This window comes from Rhopilema esculentum, chromosome 16, assembly GCF_057945365.1.
Source record: "Rhopilema esculentum isolate cy_ngs chromosome 16, ASM5794536v1, whole genome shotgun sequence".
Classification (NCBI taxonomy): domain Eukaryota; kingdom Metazoa; phylum Cnidaria; class Scyphozoa; order Rhizostomeae; family Rhizostomatidae; genus Rhopilema; species Rhopilema esculentum.
The window spans coordinates 9,291,590-9,311,564 of NC_142830.1; the positions used below are offsets into that span (position 1 = coordinate 9,291,590).

The 19,975-nt window shown below is 35.0% G+C and overlaps 2 protein-coding genes across 2 annotated transcripts in view; both read right to left on the minus strand.

Moving 5' to 3' along the window:
- Nucleotides 1-138: 138 nt before the first annotated feature.
- On the minus strand, nucleotides 139-4,125 carry LOC135682233 (protein downstream neighbor of son homolog). Its single transcript, XM_065197027.2, has 3 exons — nucleotides 2,919-4,125; nucleotides 1,649-2,070; nucleotides 139-1,065 (listed from the first exon to the last, which is right to left on the minus strand). Exons 1-3 carry the CDS (start codon nucleotides 3,844-3,846, stop codon nucleotides 763-765), a joined length of 1,653 nt encoding a protein of 550 aa, XP_065053099.2. The 5' UTR covers nucleotides 3,847-4,125; the 3' UTR covers nucleotides 139-762.
- A 524-nt stretch (nucleotides 4,126-4,649) lies between these two features.
- Nucleotides 4,650-19,975, minus strand: part of LOC135682232 (DNA-directed RNA polymerase I subunit RPA2) — a 30,726-nt gene continuing 15,400 nt past the window's right edge. The window contains exons 13-36 of the mRNA XM_089112892.1: nucleotides 19,482-19,535; nucleotides 18,958-19,075; nucleotides 18,587-18,674; nucleotides 18,014-18,120; nucleotides 17,618-17,753; nucleotides 16,868-16,941; nucleotides 16,273-16,479; nucleotides 15,536-15,688; nucleotides 15,263-15,304; nucleotides 14,938-15,045; nucleotides 14,390-14,464; nucleotides 13,613-13,714; nucleotides 12,643-12,726; nucleotides 12,409-12,463; nucleotides 11,915-12,014; nucleotides 11,205-11,277; nucleotides 10,889-10,957; nucleotides 10,596-10,654; nucleotides 9,623-9,720; nucleotides 8,350-8,475; nucleotides 6,866-6,993; nucleotides 5,998-6,045; nucleotides 5,423-5,539; nucleotides 4,650-4,943 (exon numbers count right to left, since the gene is read on the minus strand). Of these exons, the coding sequence (XP_088969018.1) occupies nucleotides 4,725-4,943; nucleotides 5,423-5,539; nucleotides 5,998-6,045; nucleotides 6,866-6,993; nucleotides 8,350-8,475; nucleotides 9,623-9,720; nucleotides 10,596-10,654; nucleotides 10,889-10,957; nucleotides 11,205-11,277; nucleotides 11,915-12,014; nucleotides 12,409-12,463; nucleotides 12,643-12,726; nucleotides 13,613-13,714; nucleotides 14,390-14,464; nucleotides 14,938-15,045; nucleotides 15,263-15,304; nucleotides 15,536-15,688; nucleotides 16,273-16,479; nucleotides 16,868-16,941; nucleotides 17,618-17,753; nucleotides 18,014-18,120; nucleotides 18,587-18,674; nucleotides 18,958-19,075; nucleotides 19,482-19,535 (2,440 nt within the window). The 3' untranslated portion in view covers nucleotides 4,650-4,724. The remainder of the gene's footprint in view (nucleotides 4,944-5,422; nucleotides 5,540-5,997; nucleotides 6,046-6,865; nucleotides 6,994-8,349; nucleotides 8,476-9,622; nucleotides 9,721-10,595; nucleotides 10,655-10,888; nucleotides 10,958-11,204; nucleotides 11,278-11,914; nucleotides 12,015-12,408; nucleotides 12,464-12,642; nucleotides 12,727-13,612; nucleotides 13,715-14,389; nucleotides 14,465-14,937; nucleotides 15,046-15,262; nucleotides 15,305-15,535; nucleotides 15,689-16,272; nucleotides 16,480-16,867; nucleotides 16,942-17,617; nucleotides 17,754-18,013; nucleotides 18,121-18,586; nucleotides 18,675-18,957; nucleotides 19,076-19,481; nucleotides 19,536-19,975) is intronic.

Sequence of the window (19,975 nt, forward strand, 5' to 3'; positions counted from 1 at the left end):
GATCAAAGTATTTTGGAAAAAAAGGTGGAATATTATTACTATCAAATTAAAGACTTTGGCAATTAAATTACATGATGACTGCATGACAAAATAGACTCTCAAGAACTTTAAGGTCTAAAATAACAGAAAATAAACAGCTAAAAACAATATAATCACAATTTTTTGAAAGCAGAATCACATTATTTACATAAGTATGAGTGAAAGATAACCAAGAGGTGAAATCCCTTTACAAATCAGAAAGGAATAGGGATAAAAGGTAGAATAGAATAATCTAAAGATGTCTGCAAAAGTGCATCACAAAATGCATCATAAAGGCAGTCAGAACACAGCCCATACTCCAACAAAATACATTTTCATTATGAGTGAAAACAACTTATTAATTACTAAGGTAGGCTTAAACTATGCTCTCAAAATGTTATTAGTAGTTCTGTTTGTGCAAAAGACCCTGATCTTGTAATTTTTTTGTTATTCCAAAAAGGACAAGAAATTTGTCTTAATTTTTTGAAAACTTCAAAGCAATCTTCAGGAAGATAGCACTAAAAGCCAAAGTCCTTTTTCAGAGATTTGAAATATTGTTTTTAGGTTATAATGTAATTGCCAATTTCCTATCATTTTTTCTTCCAGTTCTACAGAAAATAAACAACTGAATGTGTTGCATGAATTCTGATTTCTAAATCAGCTGTTACTGACTTCTATAACTTCTTAGCTAATAAAGAATAAACTGGTCTATCTTAAAAGCATGATAATATCTCAAAATATTATCTAAAACATATTAATAGTCTTCCATTCAAACTCGTTACTAGAAAATCTTAATGAAGCAAGACCATCATTACTCAATGTAGAAGATCTTCTAAGGTACTTCAAGCACTGTTCACTAATTCCAATCTTTAGAGTACTGTCATCTTCTGTGATTTCCTGCTCACTTTCCTGCTTTATGTTAAATGCACCAGTATGGGTATGAGTAGACACTGAAGCTTCATAAGAAGTGTTTGAATCTTTTGCCAACTGCAATATGTTATAAAGTTGAGATGGAAGAAGTGCCCCAGATATTTCCAGTCCATAAACCTGTTTAAAAAAATACATGATAAAATAAAGGTACACCACATAGAAAAATGGATGACTTCAAAATTAACCAATAAAATATGTCTCAATATAAATAGACCAAATAGTGATGGCAACATAAAAGCCTAGGGAGAAAAAGGACCTCTGGAAAAATATTTTTTCAAGTTGAATTTTCTAAACTGTTTCTGATGTTTTGCATTAAACTGCATAATTTCTATTGATCTCAGAAAGATTTTGAAATGCTTGGAAATTGTATTGCATTTGTTCTTATAAACTTAATGAAAATCAAACTATAGAGTAAACTATAATAATAGAAAGGAAGCTCTCTTAACAATTTATGCTATCAAATTATTGAATTTTGCAAAGTGCTGGCATTTATCAGACTTCAGCATATAAACTTCCGCCCAAATTTCAACATATACATCATTCAGATGAGTTCTTCTACTTGCTATCAAAACTCACATAAAATTGGGGGTTAGATATTGTAACCTTTGCTCTAGTAAGTTAAAGCAAATTCAAAGTTCATTTTCTTTGAAATAAACTTGGTTAATAGAACAGTGTAAATATTGGAAACTGCAAATTATACCTGCTTCATACCATCCTTCCCATTGATTTTCATTGGCCCTTGGATACATTTGAGACTTTTGAGCGTTGCACCTTCAAAGGCAACAGGTGAAAGAAGAGTTGGTGGAACACCTTGCCAATTACCAGACTGTGCCACAATGATATCCGAATTCACAAAAAAGTTAAACAAAGCATTGAGGTGGCAATTTTTAACTACCACTGCTGATTGTGGCCTGTTGTCTATCGAACTAAGTTTTGACAATTCTTCAACAATACTTTGTTGCTCAATTGAAGAAAAATTCTTTTTATTCAATCCTAAGCTGGAAAGAAAGTCATCATCATGATCATCATGTTCATAATCTTCCTCAAAATCATCCTGGGTAGCCACTTTTTCCTCTTCAGTGCTCGAATCTTTGTTGATGTGAGGCATTGTGAATTCTATCCCTACAGAAAAAGTTAAAGGTTTAGAAATGTACAGATAGATTTATTCAATATATATATATTTAAACAAACGACTCACTGGTTACATGGACCAATAAACAAGCTTAGAATGAAGGTCTGAGTTGAAAGGCCAAATCTATAAACAACCTTCAGTTCCCTGAAATTCAAGCATCACAAGCTGTGGTGATAATTGGGTTAAAGAGAATATTAGTACATTTTCTTTGGATTATTATCACATCTTTTCTGGCAAACAGGAAATACTTGGGGATCTCCTCTTTTGAGGTCATTCACTTAAACCTTGTTTGATTCTTTGCCATGAGTGTCACTTAAAAGAACAAAGCTCCAAATCAAGTTAATTTTGATTGAGCAATCTAAAATTTACAATTCTGTATTTTTGTTAAAGTTGGGTATGCTTGTAAACGGTTGGTACTTGTATCAAACTTAAATGCAATTAAAAACTATGACTGAATTTTGCCTTAAATCGTTGAAAAAAAGGAAAGTAACATTGTATTCCAAAATATTGTGAAAAGAAAGGCTTATTTGAATGAAAAAAACCTGATACAAACAATATTGTGAGTGAACAGATTTCTTAAGTTAAAATTTTCTTGGCTTAAAAACTTTGCAAGTGATATAGCCCTCTTCCAGTTTGCAGAGAATGGAAGTTATAGATGAGATCTTCTGCAACCTTCATTAACCAATTGTTTTACCAGGTACTTGCATAAGCAATACTCCGAAGACTGTGTCAGGCATATACTGGATCCTCTGCAAACTGCAAAGTTGATCAAGGATTAAATAAAATCATTATGGACCTAAATAGTCAAAAGTTGAGGAGATTTGTGGTCATATCTCACCTTCTTTTGTGAGCAGGTCTCTCAATCCTTTAGTTGTTGGAGTAACCACAGCAACCATTCCATCTGGCAGTATCCCATGCCCAATAAAGAGAGAAACAAATTTCTGACAGCACATATAAAAATATGGACAAAATCCGCATTTAGTTAGAGTGAATAATGATTGGAAACTGTGAGCCCAATCTTTCATTATTTCAGTTTGTAGGACACTGTCTTTACAGATATTTACAAATTTGGGAGAATGCTCAGCCTCTGCCAAATTCTTTTCAGATATTGGAAAACTTGGGATGCTTGGTAAACAAGGATGCTTCCAATATAATAGATTTCTTCTAAACTCCACTCCAAGATCGTCACAACAATCAACCATATTACCCCTATTCTCACAACGTACAAAATTTCCCACTGCTTGGGAGACTTGAGAGCTTTTTAAGTTTGCACACCAATTAAATTGCTTTTCTGAGGTGAATTTGACCTTAGCTTTTAAACTCCAATCTGTCGGGAAGCAGGAACCTTTGTTTTCCAGGTCTGGTTTCTTCTCTTTGTTTGCGATGGTTGATTCGCCATTATTGCTTTCAAATTGCTCCTCTTCAGCATCGGAGTGTTGAAATATATCGTCATAATTTGAAGTGCAGATTGTTGAATTCTTTGTATTTTTAGTGACCTTGAAATGTGAAAAATCGTTTTCCTTATCATCAGAATCGTCGTTGCTGTGTTTTATTCGCTTTGAACCTGGCTTTTCGCAGTGGAACGGATTCTTCCTCTTAGACAGCCCAGAGCCTTTAGGCCGGCCCTTGCCATTTGAAATGTTGGATAGAGGACAAAGTGGGTTTCTATTCACTCGCGCTTTCAAAATGTGACTAGAAAAACTGCTTCGCTTTTTTATCTTTAATTTGAGCCGTGTGTTCCCATTCTGTTGTAGAAGGTCTTCCATTTTCCAACTCGAGGGCTATCTACTCACAGCGTCGAGCTTGTGCGACGAAGACGATTGCGTTTTTCTTTTGTCAAAATTGGCGCGATTTTCAGAAGCATGTTGTTGTCGTCGTCAAGCTCCTTCTCAACGGCCTGTGACGACGGCCTTACACACGCTAGATTAAATCCCATTAAAAACTCCAAACCACCTTTCATAATTTTGAAAATAAGATTATAACTTTCGCAATAAAAAGAGATAATTAAATCCTTTAGTTAATTTAATTTGGCTGAAATTTCAGTATTTTTCTTATATTTGTTGCAAAATAGATAGATAATCGTAAAGGAAGGCCTGAAATATTCGCTCACAGACCTGTCAACATAACATTGTCAAAACCTGGAGATTTCAGATTTTTTGTTGAAAAAAACAGGGAGATCCCTGGATTTTGTTGAATTCATAGACAACACACCTGTCAAAAAAGTCATGTTGTAGTTGGACGAACAGTTAATGACAACAATCATCATGGGTAGCAATTACCATTTAGCTTTGAGAACAATTACAAACAAAAATTTTGTCACGAACAAAGTCATTTCAATCATTTCTGTTATAAGAAAACAAGAAAAAGACAAGAAAAAACAGGGAAGAAATCATGAGAAACCGGGAGACCGGGAGAAAGCAAGCAAAACCTGGATTCTCCCGCCAAAACCGTGAGAGATGACAGGTCTGGCTCAATACTCAGGTCGGTTAGAAAAAAAATATATTAGCAGAAACAGATTTTATTGCATGACATCTTTATACGAAAAAACCGAAAAAATGTAGCAAAAATATACTCATCGAAGATTTTACATTTTAGGCCAACAATTTTCATTGATGAAAAACATAAAACCCAAAGTTTATAAAATTTATCGTACATCTACAATTACATTGATATTCATGGTGGCAAGTTCGGCGACCAAATATCTAAATACATAGGGAATAGTCAACTCCTTAATAGAATTTGTTGATTTGCACTGAAGGCAACTCCATCTTCTCTTTTCCTGAGATGAAACTGCAGCTAATTCATTGGGAGGCTTGTCCAAGATTGGGGACAGCAGGCTGCCACACTTTGTACAAATATGCGCCTATTAAAAAGTGCATTAATTACTAGCATTGCTTCACCACTAAAACTGAAAATTAGGCAATCAAAAGGGCAAAGTTTTGACAATACACCTGCTGGTAAAAGACCACAATATATATATTCGAGCCCCTAAGACTGAATGCTAAGAGTACGTGTTGACTGAAACTTTTATACAGAAGGCAACTGTTAGACCATAGCTTTTGTATGTTGTAGGGATGTGCTTTTTCTTGCAAGTCACACGTACAAAGCTTTAATAGAAAGGAAAGATGCTTGAAGGAGGATTTGTTTCTAAAATACCAATGCTTGATTCCCCACCTGAAGTCCCCTAAAAAGGCTAAGATACGTTTAAATGCTTACCTACACGTTTTGCAATTACGCGGAACACAAGTACACTTGCTATAAGATTACTAGAGTATATTACAACTAATAAAACTATCACAACATTGGCCATAAAATAGAAATTCATGCGTAACCATCACTTACCGTTGTTTCATCAGAACAATTCATCAAACGATCATGAAGAAGCATTGCTGATCCGTGGGATATCAAAGCATCTCTTTCCATTTCACCAAAACGAATTCCTCCTTGCCTCTTACGACCCTGGAGTAATGAATTTACAATATTGAACAATCCTACTAAACAATGTAATGGATGTCAATGGTCGATGGCTCTTTGTCAGGGAAAATGTTAAATTTTTAGAATAAAAATGGACAAATACATTTTTGCCGGCTAAAATACACTGGAACGGTCATTTGGCTCTAAAAAATCTTTATAAAAGCTAGAATTTTAGAATATGTCTGGTACACTTTAATGAAGCTTTAAATAAAATACTCATTCTACCTAGTTTGTAATCTCAAGACCAATACAATCTTAGAAGTTTCAGAAACAAAGCTAACAGATTATTCTTATAATACATGACCCTTCCTGATTCCTGTCAATACAAACATGCATGTACTTGCAATCATGGTAGTCGCATCGATCTTGTTAACCAATACATTCCATGTAACAAAATGTTTATTTGTTATATATCCATTGTAAAATTTAGACTTAAGACTTACCCCGACAGGCTGGTGTGTTAGCTGATCGATTGGTCCTGTTGTGCGCACCTTAAAATCAATAAAATATCTTTAGGAGTTTTCAATAGCATTGATCGTAATGCAAGGTACGGTTTTAACTCACTTAATATTTACATTTACATATTTCGGCCCATAATATATTCGAATTTCTAAAAGAATGCAACACACATTTAAGTGACAGCCAGGCAATCTAGTGATGTATTTCAAAACTAAAATAAACAACTTTGTGATCAAGAGAGTTATTTCCAATTTTCCACTGCAAATTTATCTGCATATTTGATAGGCATAAAGGAACAAAGTCTATATCAATTCTGTAGATGACTTTGGGCGTTTCTGATTTTGTAACATTTTTTAAATCATTCTTCACAAAGGGAAATATTTCAAAGCATTTTACAAAAAATAGATACCATTTTCTATCTTTCAAAATCTACTATATCTGTCACAGAGACCTTTCATGTGCAGCGCGCAAAAATATCTAAAAATTCTCTTTTGGCTCCCCATGATGTTAAATTGGTTAGCCTTTATTACAATAAAAACGAGTGAGAAAAAGAAAAAAAGAAAATGTCTTAAGATTGGATTAAGAAAATTCTTTCTAAATATAAACAAACTTTTGTCGCAGCAGGTATCTTTGAGCTACTTTGCTTACAATATTTGAAGAATGAACTCGTCTTTTCCACTTGTTTACAATCAATTAACTGATACCAACTACAGCTCGAATTAAATGTCGAGGCAGCATATCACTAGCAAGCCAGCTGAGACTGCAGAGACGGCACAATAAGTTCTTTCAAAATCTTGTTAAGCTGTTTACTGTAATAGAAGTACTTTAGGCACAACAATGCTCCATGTTTACCTGAAATTTATCTGCAACCATATGACGCAGTCTCTGGTAATAAACAATGCCAACAAAAATATCAGCTTCCAGCTCTCTGCCATCTGTGCCACTGTACAGTCTCTCATTACCAAAGTAGTTGTAGCCAGCTGGAAACACGGCAAGAACGGAGGAAATGAAAAATTAATAAATGGATGGAAAAAGATGAAGACTTTGTTGAAGTAATCAATTCTTCAAAATTTCATCAATAAGAAACTTAAACAAATTTAAAATTAAAGATAAAAAGCCTGTTTAAAGACAAAAACAAAATTAAAATCAAAGTATGGGCAATGATACAAATAATTAAACGCCTGTTGGCTGCGAAAATAAATTTTCTGTGAGTTCAATTTATTTGCCACAGATTTAATTACCTCAATAGTTTTCAATGCTTAACATATAAGTAGAGGACATTCTGGTCATTATTTAAGACGTAAAGACTTCACCGGTAACATACACTTATAAAAATAAATAGATCGGTCAATATGTGTTTGAAATATAAAGTTTTGCCTTGTATAGCACAAAACCTTTGGAACATAAGGTATGCGGACGACACGATGATAGTGGCAAGGCCTAGGGAGGCATGTAAGGAGATGGGCGAGGCAATGATGCCCATTAGCAAAGAAGTGGGCCTCGAAATCAATAAATCCAAAACATCTGCAGTAACAATGCATGGATATGGAGAGGTGAAGATTGATGGTAAAATAACTGAGCAAGTGAAAAACGTGAAATTCCTAGGTTCGTAAATTACCCAAGAAGGAGATAGCTGTGCGGACATAAAGAGTGGAATTGGGCAAGCTAAAACCGTAACCAACAGAATGGCAGAAATACGGCAGTCGGGAGAATTGAGCAATCGGCTCAATGTAAGACTAGGTAAGGCTATGGTGTGGAGCGTATCTTTGTATGGATATGAAACGTGGACCATCAGAAAACTAGAAGATAAAATGATCAATGTCTTTGAGATGTGGCTGTGGAGAAAAGTGATGAGAGTTAGATAGACAGAGAGAAGAACAAATGAGTGGGTAAGAGATGAAGTAAGAGTAAGCATAGATAGTAGCATGTTGCAATAAGTTCAAAAGAGAAAAAATCAGAAAGTTCCATTGAAGGAGAGACAGAAGGTAAAACAAAGAGAGGAAGAAGAAGAATGGAATGGATGTCAACATCATAACATGGCAAGGTGGTGTGAATCAAGCTCATAGACATGCTTGCAAGAGGAGGTCAACGGTCCAAACCAGATGGACTATGGCAACATCATTCATTCATTAATAGCACGAAACAGGAAATATTTCCACCATGAATACTTTGAATAAAAATCCATTAAGAAATCGCTAGATATCGACAATATGTAGTTTATCGAGGTTATCAAAATATTTTAATAGGTACGATCAGAATGCTGCCATTGAAGGTATATTCAAGAAACCAATGAACTAAACTTAAGTAAACAAGAGGTCTACATCAAAGGCAAATACCTTTCGTGAGTAGATTTCCAAAGAAATCGATAGCAGTCTTTTCTTCTGAGAATTTGAAAGGAGTTGAATCATGCGTTATCCCATGCAATGATGCTGATTTGCCAGCCATCGACTCTATAAGCATCCCTTGAGACAAAGAGAGATTACTTTGAACTATGCCTTTGATTCTTTGTTCTATTGCAAAAATAGCTTTAAAAGGGCACCATTAGAAAAGGCTCAAGACTCTGGAAAATGGGATAGGCATTGAAGGCCATAAAGAAACATTAAAACAATGATAAAGGTAAATGGCATCGAAGTAATGTTTAAAAAATCATAAATGAATGATCAACAATATGCCAATGTTGTCAGAGCTACTGCGGTCGGTCCGTATTTACAGAAAGCCTCAACCGCTTACATATTTGAAGTGTTCACGAGGAAAAACTCCTTCTATCTATAAAGTTTCTGGTTTTCGATAAAAAGATACCGTTTTTCCACCAAAAAGTAATCATCCTCTTTTCAGAGCCCTTCTTATAAACGCCCATCGAAATCTAAAAACTTTTCATAAGCGCCTCGATATTCATTTGAAGAAAAATGTTTTCATTTTACAACAGACTGTTTCTACTCTACGGGGAACCCTAGAAACTTATAGAAATTCCTATACAATTATTTCAGAAACTCCTATTTATCGACAAATGCTTGTGCCTTTCTACCGTATTACTATTATTTTCCAAAATATGGTTCATCTAATTTTTCAAAAAATGGACAACATGATTCTGGTATTTGTTAGTTATATTTTATAATATTTACCTACGAAAATAGCAGTACTAGAAAGATGTAGCACTGAAATTATCTGCTTCTTGTAATACATAAAGGGCTCAGTCTCAAAAGGGTAGGACCCATTCACCCGCCAATCTGTGGCTTGATCTCCAACTGAAGTCCCATAAAGGTGATCATGAAGCTAGCACCAAAGACGTTGCCGGTATCATGCCAGAGTCAGATAGAATGCCAAAGGTAGGGATGGTGCCAAACACATACTGGGTTTAGCTAGTCAAAACTAGGGTATATCAGCACAGAATAGGGATGCTAGATACACCAAACGTTTTCTTCACGTAGGAGTAAAAACATTCTAGAGCATTAAAGAGGAAATCGTCTTTTCAGCGACATTTCAGAAAACACTTTGCATAAGGATTCACGCAATTAAAATCCTTAAAGTGCACCAGATTGCAGGTAAACAGACACTGGTTAAAACAGCCCACCAAACTTCAACTAACCAATAACAAGAAAAAAGGCTTACCTATTGTCATACGCGAAGGGAAGCCGTGAGGATTGAAGAGAATATCTGGTTGCATACCAGACTCTGTAAATGGCATATCTTCCATTGGCCATTTCATGCTATTTGAAGAAAAAGATTTAAACGTTATTCTTGGCTACGGTGAAATCTCCAGTGTTGGTTCCAAATTTCTTCGCTCATTACAATTGGCCGCTTGGCTCAGTGGATAAGCGTTGGATTTTGAAATAGCAAACTGGAGATGATTCCGGCCATAAGTGGTTCGATAGAATTGGGCAGCACCCTTGCACAGGGACGCCGAAGCAAAATTTGGAGTGGGGAGCTCTAGGCAAGTGGGGTGGGGGGAGGCTTTAATCGTAGTTTGCCATCATTGTCCTGACGCGACTTCAGCTATACTATACTATACTATACTATACTATACTATACTATACTATACTATACTATACTATACTATACTATACTATACTATACTATACTATACTATACTATACTATACTATACTATACTATACTATACTATACTATACTATACTATACTATACTATACGATACTATACTATACTATACTATACTATACTATACTATACTATACTATACTATACTATACTATACTATACTATACTATACTATACTATACTATACTATACTATACTATACTATACTATACGATACTATACTATACTATACTATAGTATGCTATGCCATGCCATGCCATGCCATGCCATGCCATGCCATGCCATGCCATGCCATGCCATGTCATGCCATGTCATGCCATGCCTTGCTTTGTTTTGCTTTACTTTACTTTACTTTACTTTACTTTACTTTACTTTACTTTACTTTACTTTACTTTACTTTACTTTACTTTACTTTACTTTACTTTACTTTACTTTACTTTACTTTCCTTTACTTTACTTTACTTTACTTTACTATTCTTGTTCATACTATACTATGTAAGATAAAAACAGATGACAAAAAACTACCTCAGAATTCCTTTTTGCCCGTGTCTGCTTGAAAACTTGTCACCAATAATTGGATTTCTCTGAAGATTGAAATTAAGATAAAAATGAGAACTAGGCCAAGATTGACCTCGATTGGAAAATAATAACTTGGTCGTACAAGGTACGATGATGGAGCATTAAGAGGAATTCAAAGGCATATACGTGTAAATATTCTTAACATCTATGCAAGCTAAAACGTAAAATGTAGAATGTTTATCGCATTATATAGAATAATAGATTGTTGTGCATTACGTCAATATACTGCGATGACCTACTTCGATTCTCAGTCTAATTGCGACTTTGTTAAGTTCTCCATCTCCTCTTGCATTTCCAAGTATCTTCACCTTTAAAAAGCAAGCTTTAAGATGAACAAAGGTACCAACTTCAACTTGAAAATTGAAAACGAGTAGTAGAATTTGTAGATAAATATTGAAAAAGAGCTCTAAAGATTTAGGCAGCAGACAACAATAAAAAATGTGAAACTAAAGATAATAGAAACTACAATTTCGCTTTCATTTCAATCTTGGTACAAGTTGGCAATTTATTTTTCAACTTTAGTGGCACCAAATAAAAGCAATTATTAAAACTTACATCATCTACATATGCAGGCTCTAAGTTGCTGAACTTCTTCGTCTTGTAAGCGCCTGTGTTCAAATCGTAGTAGCTAAAATAATAAAAATATATAGATTCAAAGAAGTCATATTCTAAAAAGGGTTTGGACAGAAGTATCATTCAAAATCCCTATAACAGTAAGCGAGATTTGACCTATAAGTGTCTGCTTCTAACACCAGCAAACTCTCGAGGAATAACATTAGACCAGTGGGTGAAGCTTTGGCGTCTTTGGTAGAGAGTTCCGAATTCTCTTGAAAATTGGGAAAGAGGCTTACAGCTGCCAGCGTAGGCATGGGAGGTGACAATCTTACCAACGCACTAGTATAACTACTTTTTACTCAAGATGGATGCGTTGTCATACCCACAATTCATTTTACATTAATATGTCGACCAGGCAAATTTCCTAGAACATTATCTTTCAAAGAATCGGTGGAAAGTTTGAATAGAGTTATTTTGGTAAATGTTAATTGCCTCATTTTCGTATTCTTCTTCCCAATGACTTTGTACAAAATTTATTCCGTCAAGTACTAGAGGCTTGGCATACAACATCATATACTTATGACAGAAATCCTTAGAAATACGTCCAACGACTTGAAGATCATTTTATTTTCCATCAATCAATTTCGTGAAACCTTGAAATATAATCTAATTACTTTAAACAGTATCAACAGAATACCAAACAATGTTACCAGTAATACGGCTGGTCGTGCTCCACGTATCTGCCAACTGGAGGCAAACCATCAACATCAAGAAAGCCTGCTTCAACATTCGGGTCATCCTCTCTGCATCCTTGTAAACAAATTAAGGAAAAATATGCACTATACAATTAATCTATATCACATTATCAAAGCATTTTTATGATGGGCAAAAAATAGTACGAAATCATTGCCTTCTTATAATTCATTTTAACCAAGTGAGTTTTTGGTACTGCAAAATATGAATATGGCAGGAAACAGCCGAATCCGATGTTTATACGCTCAAGAGTGTCGAACGAAAAAGTACTTCAATATGTTTTGTTTCTGCTATTTTGTTCCATCTTCAAATTCATTTCAAGCTCTTGCTTCTCTATTCAAAAGGACCTAGGCAACGGGAAATGTACACTCTGTATACATGTTCAAATCGATTTAAAAACCAAGTTTTAAAATAACTTCTTTTATCAACTATGCCAAAGAAAATTTTTTACCGAATCGCAGTGAGCAAGTTCCTCTTTCGTCGCTTACTGAAGCCAGATTGATTGTCTGGAGAAGGGATATAAAACCGTCATTTCCAAAAAGAGTTCATACTTCGATAGCAAAAACCTATTCAATTTGACAATGTCACTGAGTCTCAGTAATTGTGCCAGCCTATTTAATTCGAATCAACACGACTTTCCTTTACTTTAATAAGGACAATGGTTTAAAAGTTATATGTGTCTTACTTCACATTTGTAAATGCTGCCAGAAGCAAAACCTCGTTCAAGCGAAGCTTTGTTTATAATCATAGCATCTTCCATGTCGTAGCCCTACAAAGAAGCACAGTTTATAGTACAAGGCAATTCTGAAACCTTCAGTGCAATTGTCAAGAAAACACGAACGGAACAAACTCTTACTCTTTGAAAAAGTGGCCTATAGGAGTGTGTGATGTATAAAATTATAGTTATTACTCAAGATGTATGAAAAATAGCTTTAAATCGTAAATTTTTCTGAATCAAGTAAAATATTTTCAGGCATTAAAGATACCACAATCGTGAACAACATATACTCAAATGTTTCCTTAATTCTCCTTAGAAGAGATGAACTCCTTTCAAAAGATTCAACTATCAAATATCTTCGTTGTCGATATCAGAGCGGATATTCATAAATAAAAACACTAATTTACAAGTGATATTTATAATTACAAGTGAGGTAGAGTTGAGCATTAAATTACAATGACAAGGAATATATAATATATAATATATAACAAATAGGCAAAACAAGGAAGACAAATATAAAAAGAGTTGTGATATTTGAAACATATCATGAAAAGTAAGACATATGTGCTAGTTCGATAGATGAAATTCGTTGTTACCGAACCCTAGGCTAGAGAATTTCAAAATTATAGAAACATAAGCAAGGGTACAAAATATATATTTACAATGTTTATCGACGTATTAACGAACGGCCTTATAGTAACAAAATATCAAAAATCGCACACAAAAGCTTCAATGTTAAAACGTTGAGTAGCTCTGGATTTAAGTAAATCAAATAAACTGACTTTAGGCAAGAGCACAAGGATCTAAGTAAAAATGCCAAGAGCACAAGGTCTAGGCAAAGACTCTCTGAGTAAAAAGTTACAACATCTATTCGAATAAAATATGGTAAGAGGATTATCATTTCAAATTAGAAGGCCATTTTAGACCAAATGCTTACGGTATAAGATATCACAGCAACAACAGCGTTGATGCCCAAAGGAAAATTGTCAGTGCCATACTCATCGTAAGTTTCATTCTTAACTAAAGGACTTTGTGGCGTCTAGGAGAAACAATATTGGTTACGAAAAAGAAAACACAGTAGAACAACTTAGACATCTGCCAATAACAACAAAACTCGGAGCTCTGCAATCACTTTATTCCACCCCCTGCTGTTTTGAAATGGGAAAACGACTTTTCCCATATTTTTAACTTCGCAGTCAAAGCCTTGTGGGAATTACTTCTTGATAACGGATACTTTTCTATAATGGAGAGCAGCACTATAACCATTTAGAAATTCAGTTTTAGGATTCAGATACACGAATAGTTTTGCGAAACTAACCACATGCTCTCAGAAGAGAATCGAAGAGGCGGTGTTATCAAACAGTGCCAAAAATGAGTTAAGAGACAAATAAATGTGATGCTAACATTTTTGATTGGCAACTGTTTGTGTCATAAGCAGAAAAAAATTTCTTATGGGGGAAATGAAAAGGATATGAAATCTCCATCGAACAGTACTCATCAGTAAACACACAAACATGCAAAAAATTAGAGATTTTGCCCCAAAAATACTTTTACTGTCGAAGCCTTACAAAAGTAACCTCCAGTTAATGGTAACCTAAGGAGATCGTGTACCTCCAGGTATGGCTTCCTTAAGGCAAGGCCACCTTAACATTGACTGTGTTGGGACTCATTAGAGAGGTTTCATGGTGAAAAATAGAAAAAAAACAACAGTTACCTGGATTCTATACAGTTTGTTATCGCTGCGATATTTCAATGCTTGACAAGGAGTACCCATCGTCTGCTTACCCATCTGAATAGAGAAAAGAAGCCTTTGTATTATTGTCCGGTGCCATGGCTCAAAAGTAGGTCAACAGAATGCTATCTATGAAGATTTCTAGGCTTTGACAATCAATCTGAATAAATTTGAGAATAAAATATTATGAATATAATAATGTGATCAATTTATGTTCGCGGCAGTTTGTTCTCGACGAGATGGGGGTAGTCACAGGCCTTCTTTGCGTATGACTTGCGCTTGGCTGCATTTCTAGTTACCATCTTGATTGCTGGACCAGCTGATTTGATTAAGGAACCTAGCCATGACACTTTACCCAGCATGCTTGGTGGAGTAGTCAAATATTCAAGGAAATAATTACAAAAAATTTACACTCATGTTTCTACTGCTTTATAAAGCATAGCATACTTGAAGTTTGACTTTTAAACATACCCCCATTCTGTGTTCATGCGATTAAGGTCACTATAATCTTCTTACAGAAAAATATTAACCTGACACTGGTACATATTCCTTGGACTTTGGTTGTAATCAGAGAAGGGTGTCATCGATGCCAGGGCGCTAAGCATGCTCGTGGCTTTAAGCTCCAAATGCGTCGTTTTCTGCAGACAAAGCATTTATAGGGCAATAAATGAGCTGGGAATTATTGCATTGAAAGAATCTGGATGGAAATTGTCGGTCGGAGAGCTCTGCTTACCATTAAAAAATGACATTGTTTTAAATGTATTATGACTTGAAAATTACTATTAATAAGCAATTAAAATAAATTTAAAGATATGAAGATTTTAAAATATATGATACTTGATCAATACACGATACCTCGTGTGCTTCATTAGGGCAGACAGCTATATCCATGTATACCTAAAATGAGATCGAAACAGTGATTGTGACAACATATCAACGGAGCTTAGTAAACTCACACAAAAACTTTAAATATATTACCAGTAAAAAAACATACAGGACTATGTGAGCTGATTAAGAAACTACATATGAAGATACTTGATTGCATTAACCACTTCAAGATGCACTGTTGGTCACATTCAGAGGCATCTTAGGCCAATAATACACAAATAAGGGGGGTTCTCAAGATACCTGCTCAAATGAACCAATGTACTCCACAGATCCGGTTCTGAGGTTTTTTACCGGTCTCATCATTCTTGCTATGTTTGTAAATATGAAGATTCCGGGATACTGGCTGGCAAACTTTGTTCGCGGGACGAGAACTGCTTCGAGCCATCTAGATACCTGAACAAAATAAACAAGAGATGTCGCCTAAGAATAATCGCCTAAGAATAATTGCCTAAGGAGAGGGGAAAAAACTATAATCTTATAAAAACTTAGGACATAGTATAGTTTGTATGCAGTAAGAAAATCACCTATTCCTTTACCATTTGGCTGTAGGCCAGAATCGTCCCATTTCAAAGCTCAAGGTAGATACAAAAATCAGAAACAGTCTATCGGGTAAGGTTAGATAAAATCTAAGATTTGATTTTGAATGGACTCGTCTATGGAATCTAAGGTTTGATTTTGAATGGATCTGTCCATGGAATCTGAGATTTGATTTTTAATGGATCTGTTCATGGAATCTAAGATTTGATTTTGAATGGACCCGTACATAGAATCTAAGATTTGATTTTTAACGGACCCGTCCAAAATAGCTATAAAAATAAAATGGATTGAAAACCGTCTACTTAAGAGATTTCCTGTCGTGCTTTGCGATTTTAAGAAAAAAAGCATATAGCAAACAAGATATACTGTTTGGCAATGCTGCGAAAAATTTCCCTTCAAGTTTCACACTTTTCTGCCAAATCGAAAATAAAATGCCGCACCTTTTCTTTCTCTGTTGCTTTGAGATACCTTAACTTATCGACGAAGTCCTGCGCTTCGTCTTTGACGACTCTTCCAACAACTTTTCCATCCAGCATCACAACGTATGAAGAAGAGTGCTTTGCAGGGAATGGCATACCGGTTGGAACCATTCCTAACGATATCAGCAGCTTTTTCAAATGGGCCTTCGGAATCGGAGTGTTAACAACCTATGGCAAAAGAATGAATCCATCATACTTTGCTTTGTGCATGCACAATCTATACGAGAGAGGATTATTAGTTGATGATTTTTGAGCTTGTCACTCATTAATGAACTGACCATTGCCATTTAGCAATGTCAAATAAAATATATGCATTTGTATAGCATACTTTTCGATCCACGTTAAAAATCGGAGTGACTGAGAAATATTCTCAAGCAATATGGAGAGAAACAAAAGACAAATCTCTTTAAGAAGAAAATCAACTTGAAATTTGCTACGAAAAATTAGAATTCTATCTTCGAACAGCACTACAGTCTTAAAAAAATTGTTGCAAATCGATTTAAGCTTGATATTATGCAAATAAGTTAAGGAGAAATGGATATGTTAAGCATTTTACCTCGCAAGATGCTGTCAAATGGTTTAGAAGACCACAAGGAGCTCCATCAGGTGTATGGACGGGGCAGAAGAATCCTGAAAAAAACATTTACTGGTCCTGAATATTATTGAAGCAAATGTCTTAAGCCAGATTAAAGGCTTCAGTATTTATGGCACACATAACATGGGTTTTCCAGGACTACCAAACAAAGATAATATAAAATACGGAGAAAGACATGGAAAATCATCAATCTTGCTTGTTGCAACATGATATTTTTACCAAATTCAGTGGGACAAAAGGCCTAAAACCTAGGATGGTATTAACTTTTACATGTGAAAGCTAGTCTACACAGCTTTGTTGTGAGTAGGCAATATTATGTTGCAAGTGAAAAGAAGCTTGTTGCCCAAGAAACGGAAATGTTACAGGTAGGGGAAAAGGTTTTCTACCCCCAAGCGCTACGAGGATTAGCACTGTAAAGATAAGGTGAAGTGGAGGCAGCAGTACTCTAGAATACTCAAAATGGCTTTTATTAAACTGGTATCGTGTGTTTAGGGGGGGGGGATGTGGTGCAATAAATTGTAAGAAGCATCTTATTTACATCTTACTACTTAGCTGGGTCAGGCAACGTCTTTATTTTATCAATAATGAGAGAGGCATGTGCCGATCCTACCCAAACTGTAGCACCATTCAAACATTATAGCGAAATCTTTTCAGTTTCCCTTACGTTTTCAAGATAGAAGTTTTGGGAGCGACTGAATAAAGAATACCAACCCCAAGCCTCAGGAAGCAGTTTTCTGACCGATGTTGTTCTCATCTGAGAGAAGAATGCTCCACGGTGGACGCAACGGAAATGGGACAGGTATCTCATAAAGTTCAGCTTGTCTGCAACAACAGCAAATCCAGCGGTCTTAGAGAGAATAAAATCTGTTCTTAATCTAATGTGATTTGACCGTGGAAAGAATTAAGTTTAAATCTGCTTCTCTAAAAAAAATTTCTTAAATAATCTCACTAACAGCGAAGAGTATGGATAATCAAGAATAAGCATCACATAAGCATCACACACGTGCCATTTTTGACAAAACACAGTACAAATGCATGCTAAAATAGCAGATCTTAGCAAGGCTTGCTTAATACATAAAGCTGAGAAGAAAACTTGAGGATCCATACCTGCATAAGCCCAAGACCTGTTCTTGATAAGAGGTTTCCAGTGGCCAGGAAATACTCCATTTGTTTTCCTACATTCTGCGCCTTGCCAAAAGCCCTTTCAATAAAGGCTAAAGAAAAACAAAAAATCAACGTGATACTTCATAGTAAAGAAATATAGAATTTGAAAAATATCAAATAATTGCAATAGTCTTTATGTTACAGTATCAGTCTTTGTACTTTCCAAAATAGCAGAAATGTGACGAAACTCTTTCTCTTTTAAGGTGCCCCAGATTTCAAACAAATTTACAATCACTTTCCTTTTATTGACCAAAAGTCTTGGAACGAAAGTCTTGGGATCAGTTTTCAGAGGTGAATTAAACATACCCACCCTCCCCTTTAAACAATATTGGCATACTTTTACACGACATAAAAGATTAGAAAGTAGTTTTTTGGTATAAACATTACTCTGGGGGAAGGGGCGGAAGTTGCTGGGTATCACAATCAATCTTGCCAGACACTTTAGTCAAGTCATTTAGTAGGATTAAGTAGGATAGGGAAACGAGTTTAAAAAAATTCCAGAAAAATTCAACTAACAATTGTTGATCTGAAGAAGTCCTCCTTTCTGCTTTGCTGTCCTTTCAATAAATAATCTCACAGAATTGAACCAAACTTCCAATTTTTCCTATATGGCAAAAATACATCTGAATGAAAACAGTCTGGAGATTCTGTCTTTCAAAGAGTTAACTGGAGGGTAAAAAAGATGTTTTTCAAAATTTTTAGCATATTAACCAAATGATACATTAATTAATATATTCTTTGTATTGGTTCATTCGCCTGTTGTTTGGAATGAATACTTTACCTCGTAAGAAGATAATTCGAGGCTGCAAGGTTCCTCATCAATAATTTTGTAACTCAGTTAAGAAAAAAAGAAAAATTAACAACAGTTATGAATAAAAATTAGCAACCTTGAGCACCATCAGGTACAAGTGTCCACCTAACAGAAGTTCTTGGTTCATTGGGTTGTCGGGAGACTCGGGCGCACATCTGTCATTTACCAAATCATACAACTTCTGTGTCATAAACCTTTAAAAATACGATATTTAAAAGTTTAAAGTAAAAGTTAGACGACTAAAGTTGATTTTTATCTAGTCCAATGTTCAATCTAGTCCAACGGAGCAGCTCTACGGGACACTGCAAATGATATCTTGTCCAGGCAAGCAATGCTTCGAAATATATTTGCATTTGAACAAAAAAATTAGCCTAAGAAGGTTATAGGGAACCTGTTCTGACCAATCACTTCTACCAACGAATTTGTGATTTACTACTTATTCCGATTGCATGAAAGGACTGTGTTCAATATCTTCGCAAGCTATTCCTGCTTCCAAAACGACTGCTTTCTCAAAAGTACTCCTTTTACATTGATTACATGCATCTACTTTTACAAAATATGAAATTTAAATAAGAGGTTATTTGAATGTTGAGGACTTACACAAGGAAATTGAATTTGTCCATGCCATCGTTCAGATGTATGAGCACGCAATTCCTACGGGAAATAATTAAAGAAGGACATGAAAATAGAACAACATGAAGGAAAAAGACAAAACTTAATAACAAAGGACGAAATGCAAGGGAACTTACGTTCCAAGATTTTAAAAATGAAAATTGTGGCGCCAATTCTTATCATTAGAAAATTTTCTCTAGGAACCTTTATCTCTTGTAAACATAAAAAATACTAAATTTTACATCTTGTTCTATTAAGTGTCAGCTTTATAGAATAAATAGAAGTTGAAAAAAACTTCCTTCGATGAGAATTAATACAAAGTTGAAAAAACCTCAAGAAAACAAGACTTTCAAAGTATGTCTTCTGTTTTCAATTTATCAAAGTAAAACCTTTTTAAAAGCGAAAATTCTTTAAATGTTTCCAATGGGCGTAAAAGAAACAATCAAAATATAAAAATGAGCTCAAAGGTGGAATCGGTTTAA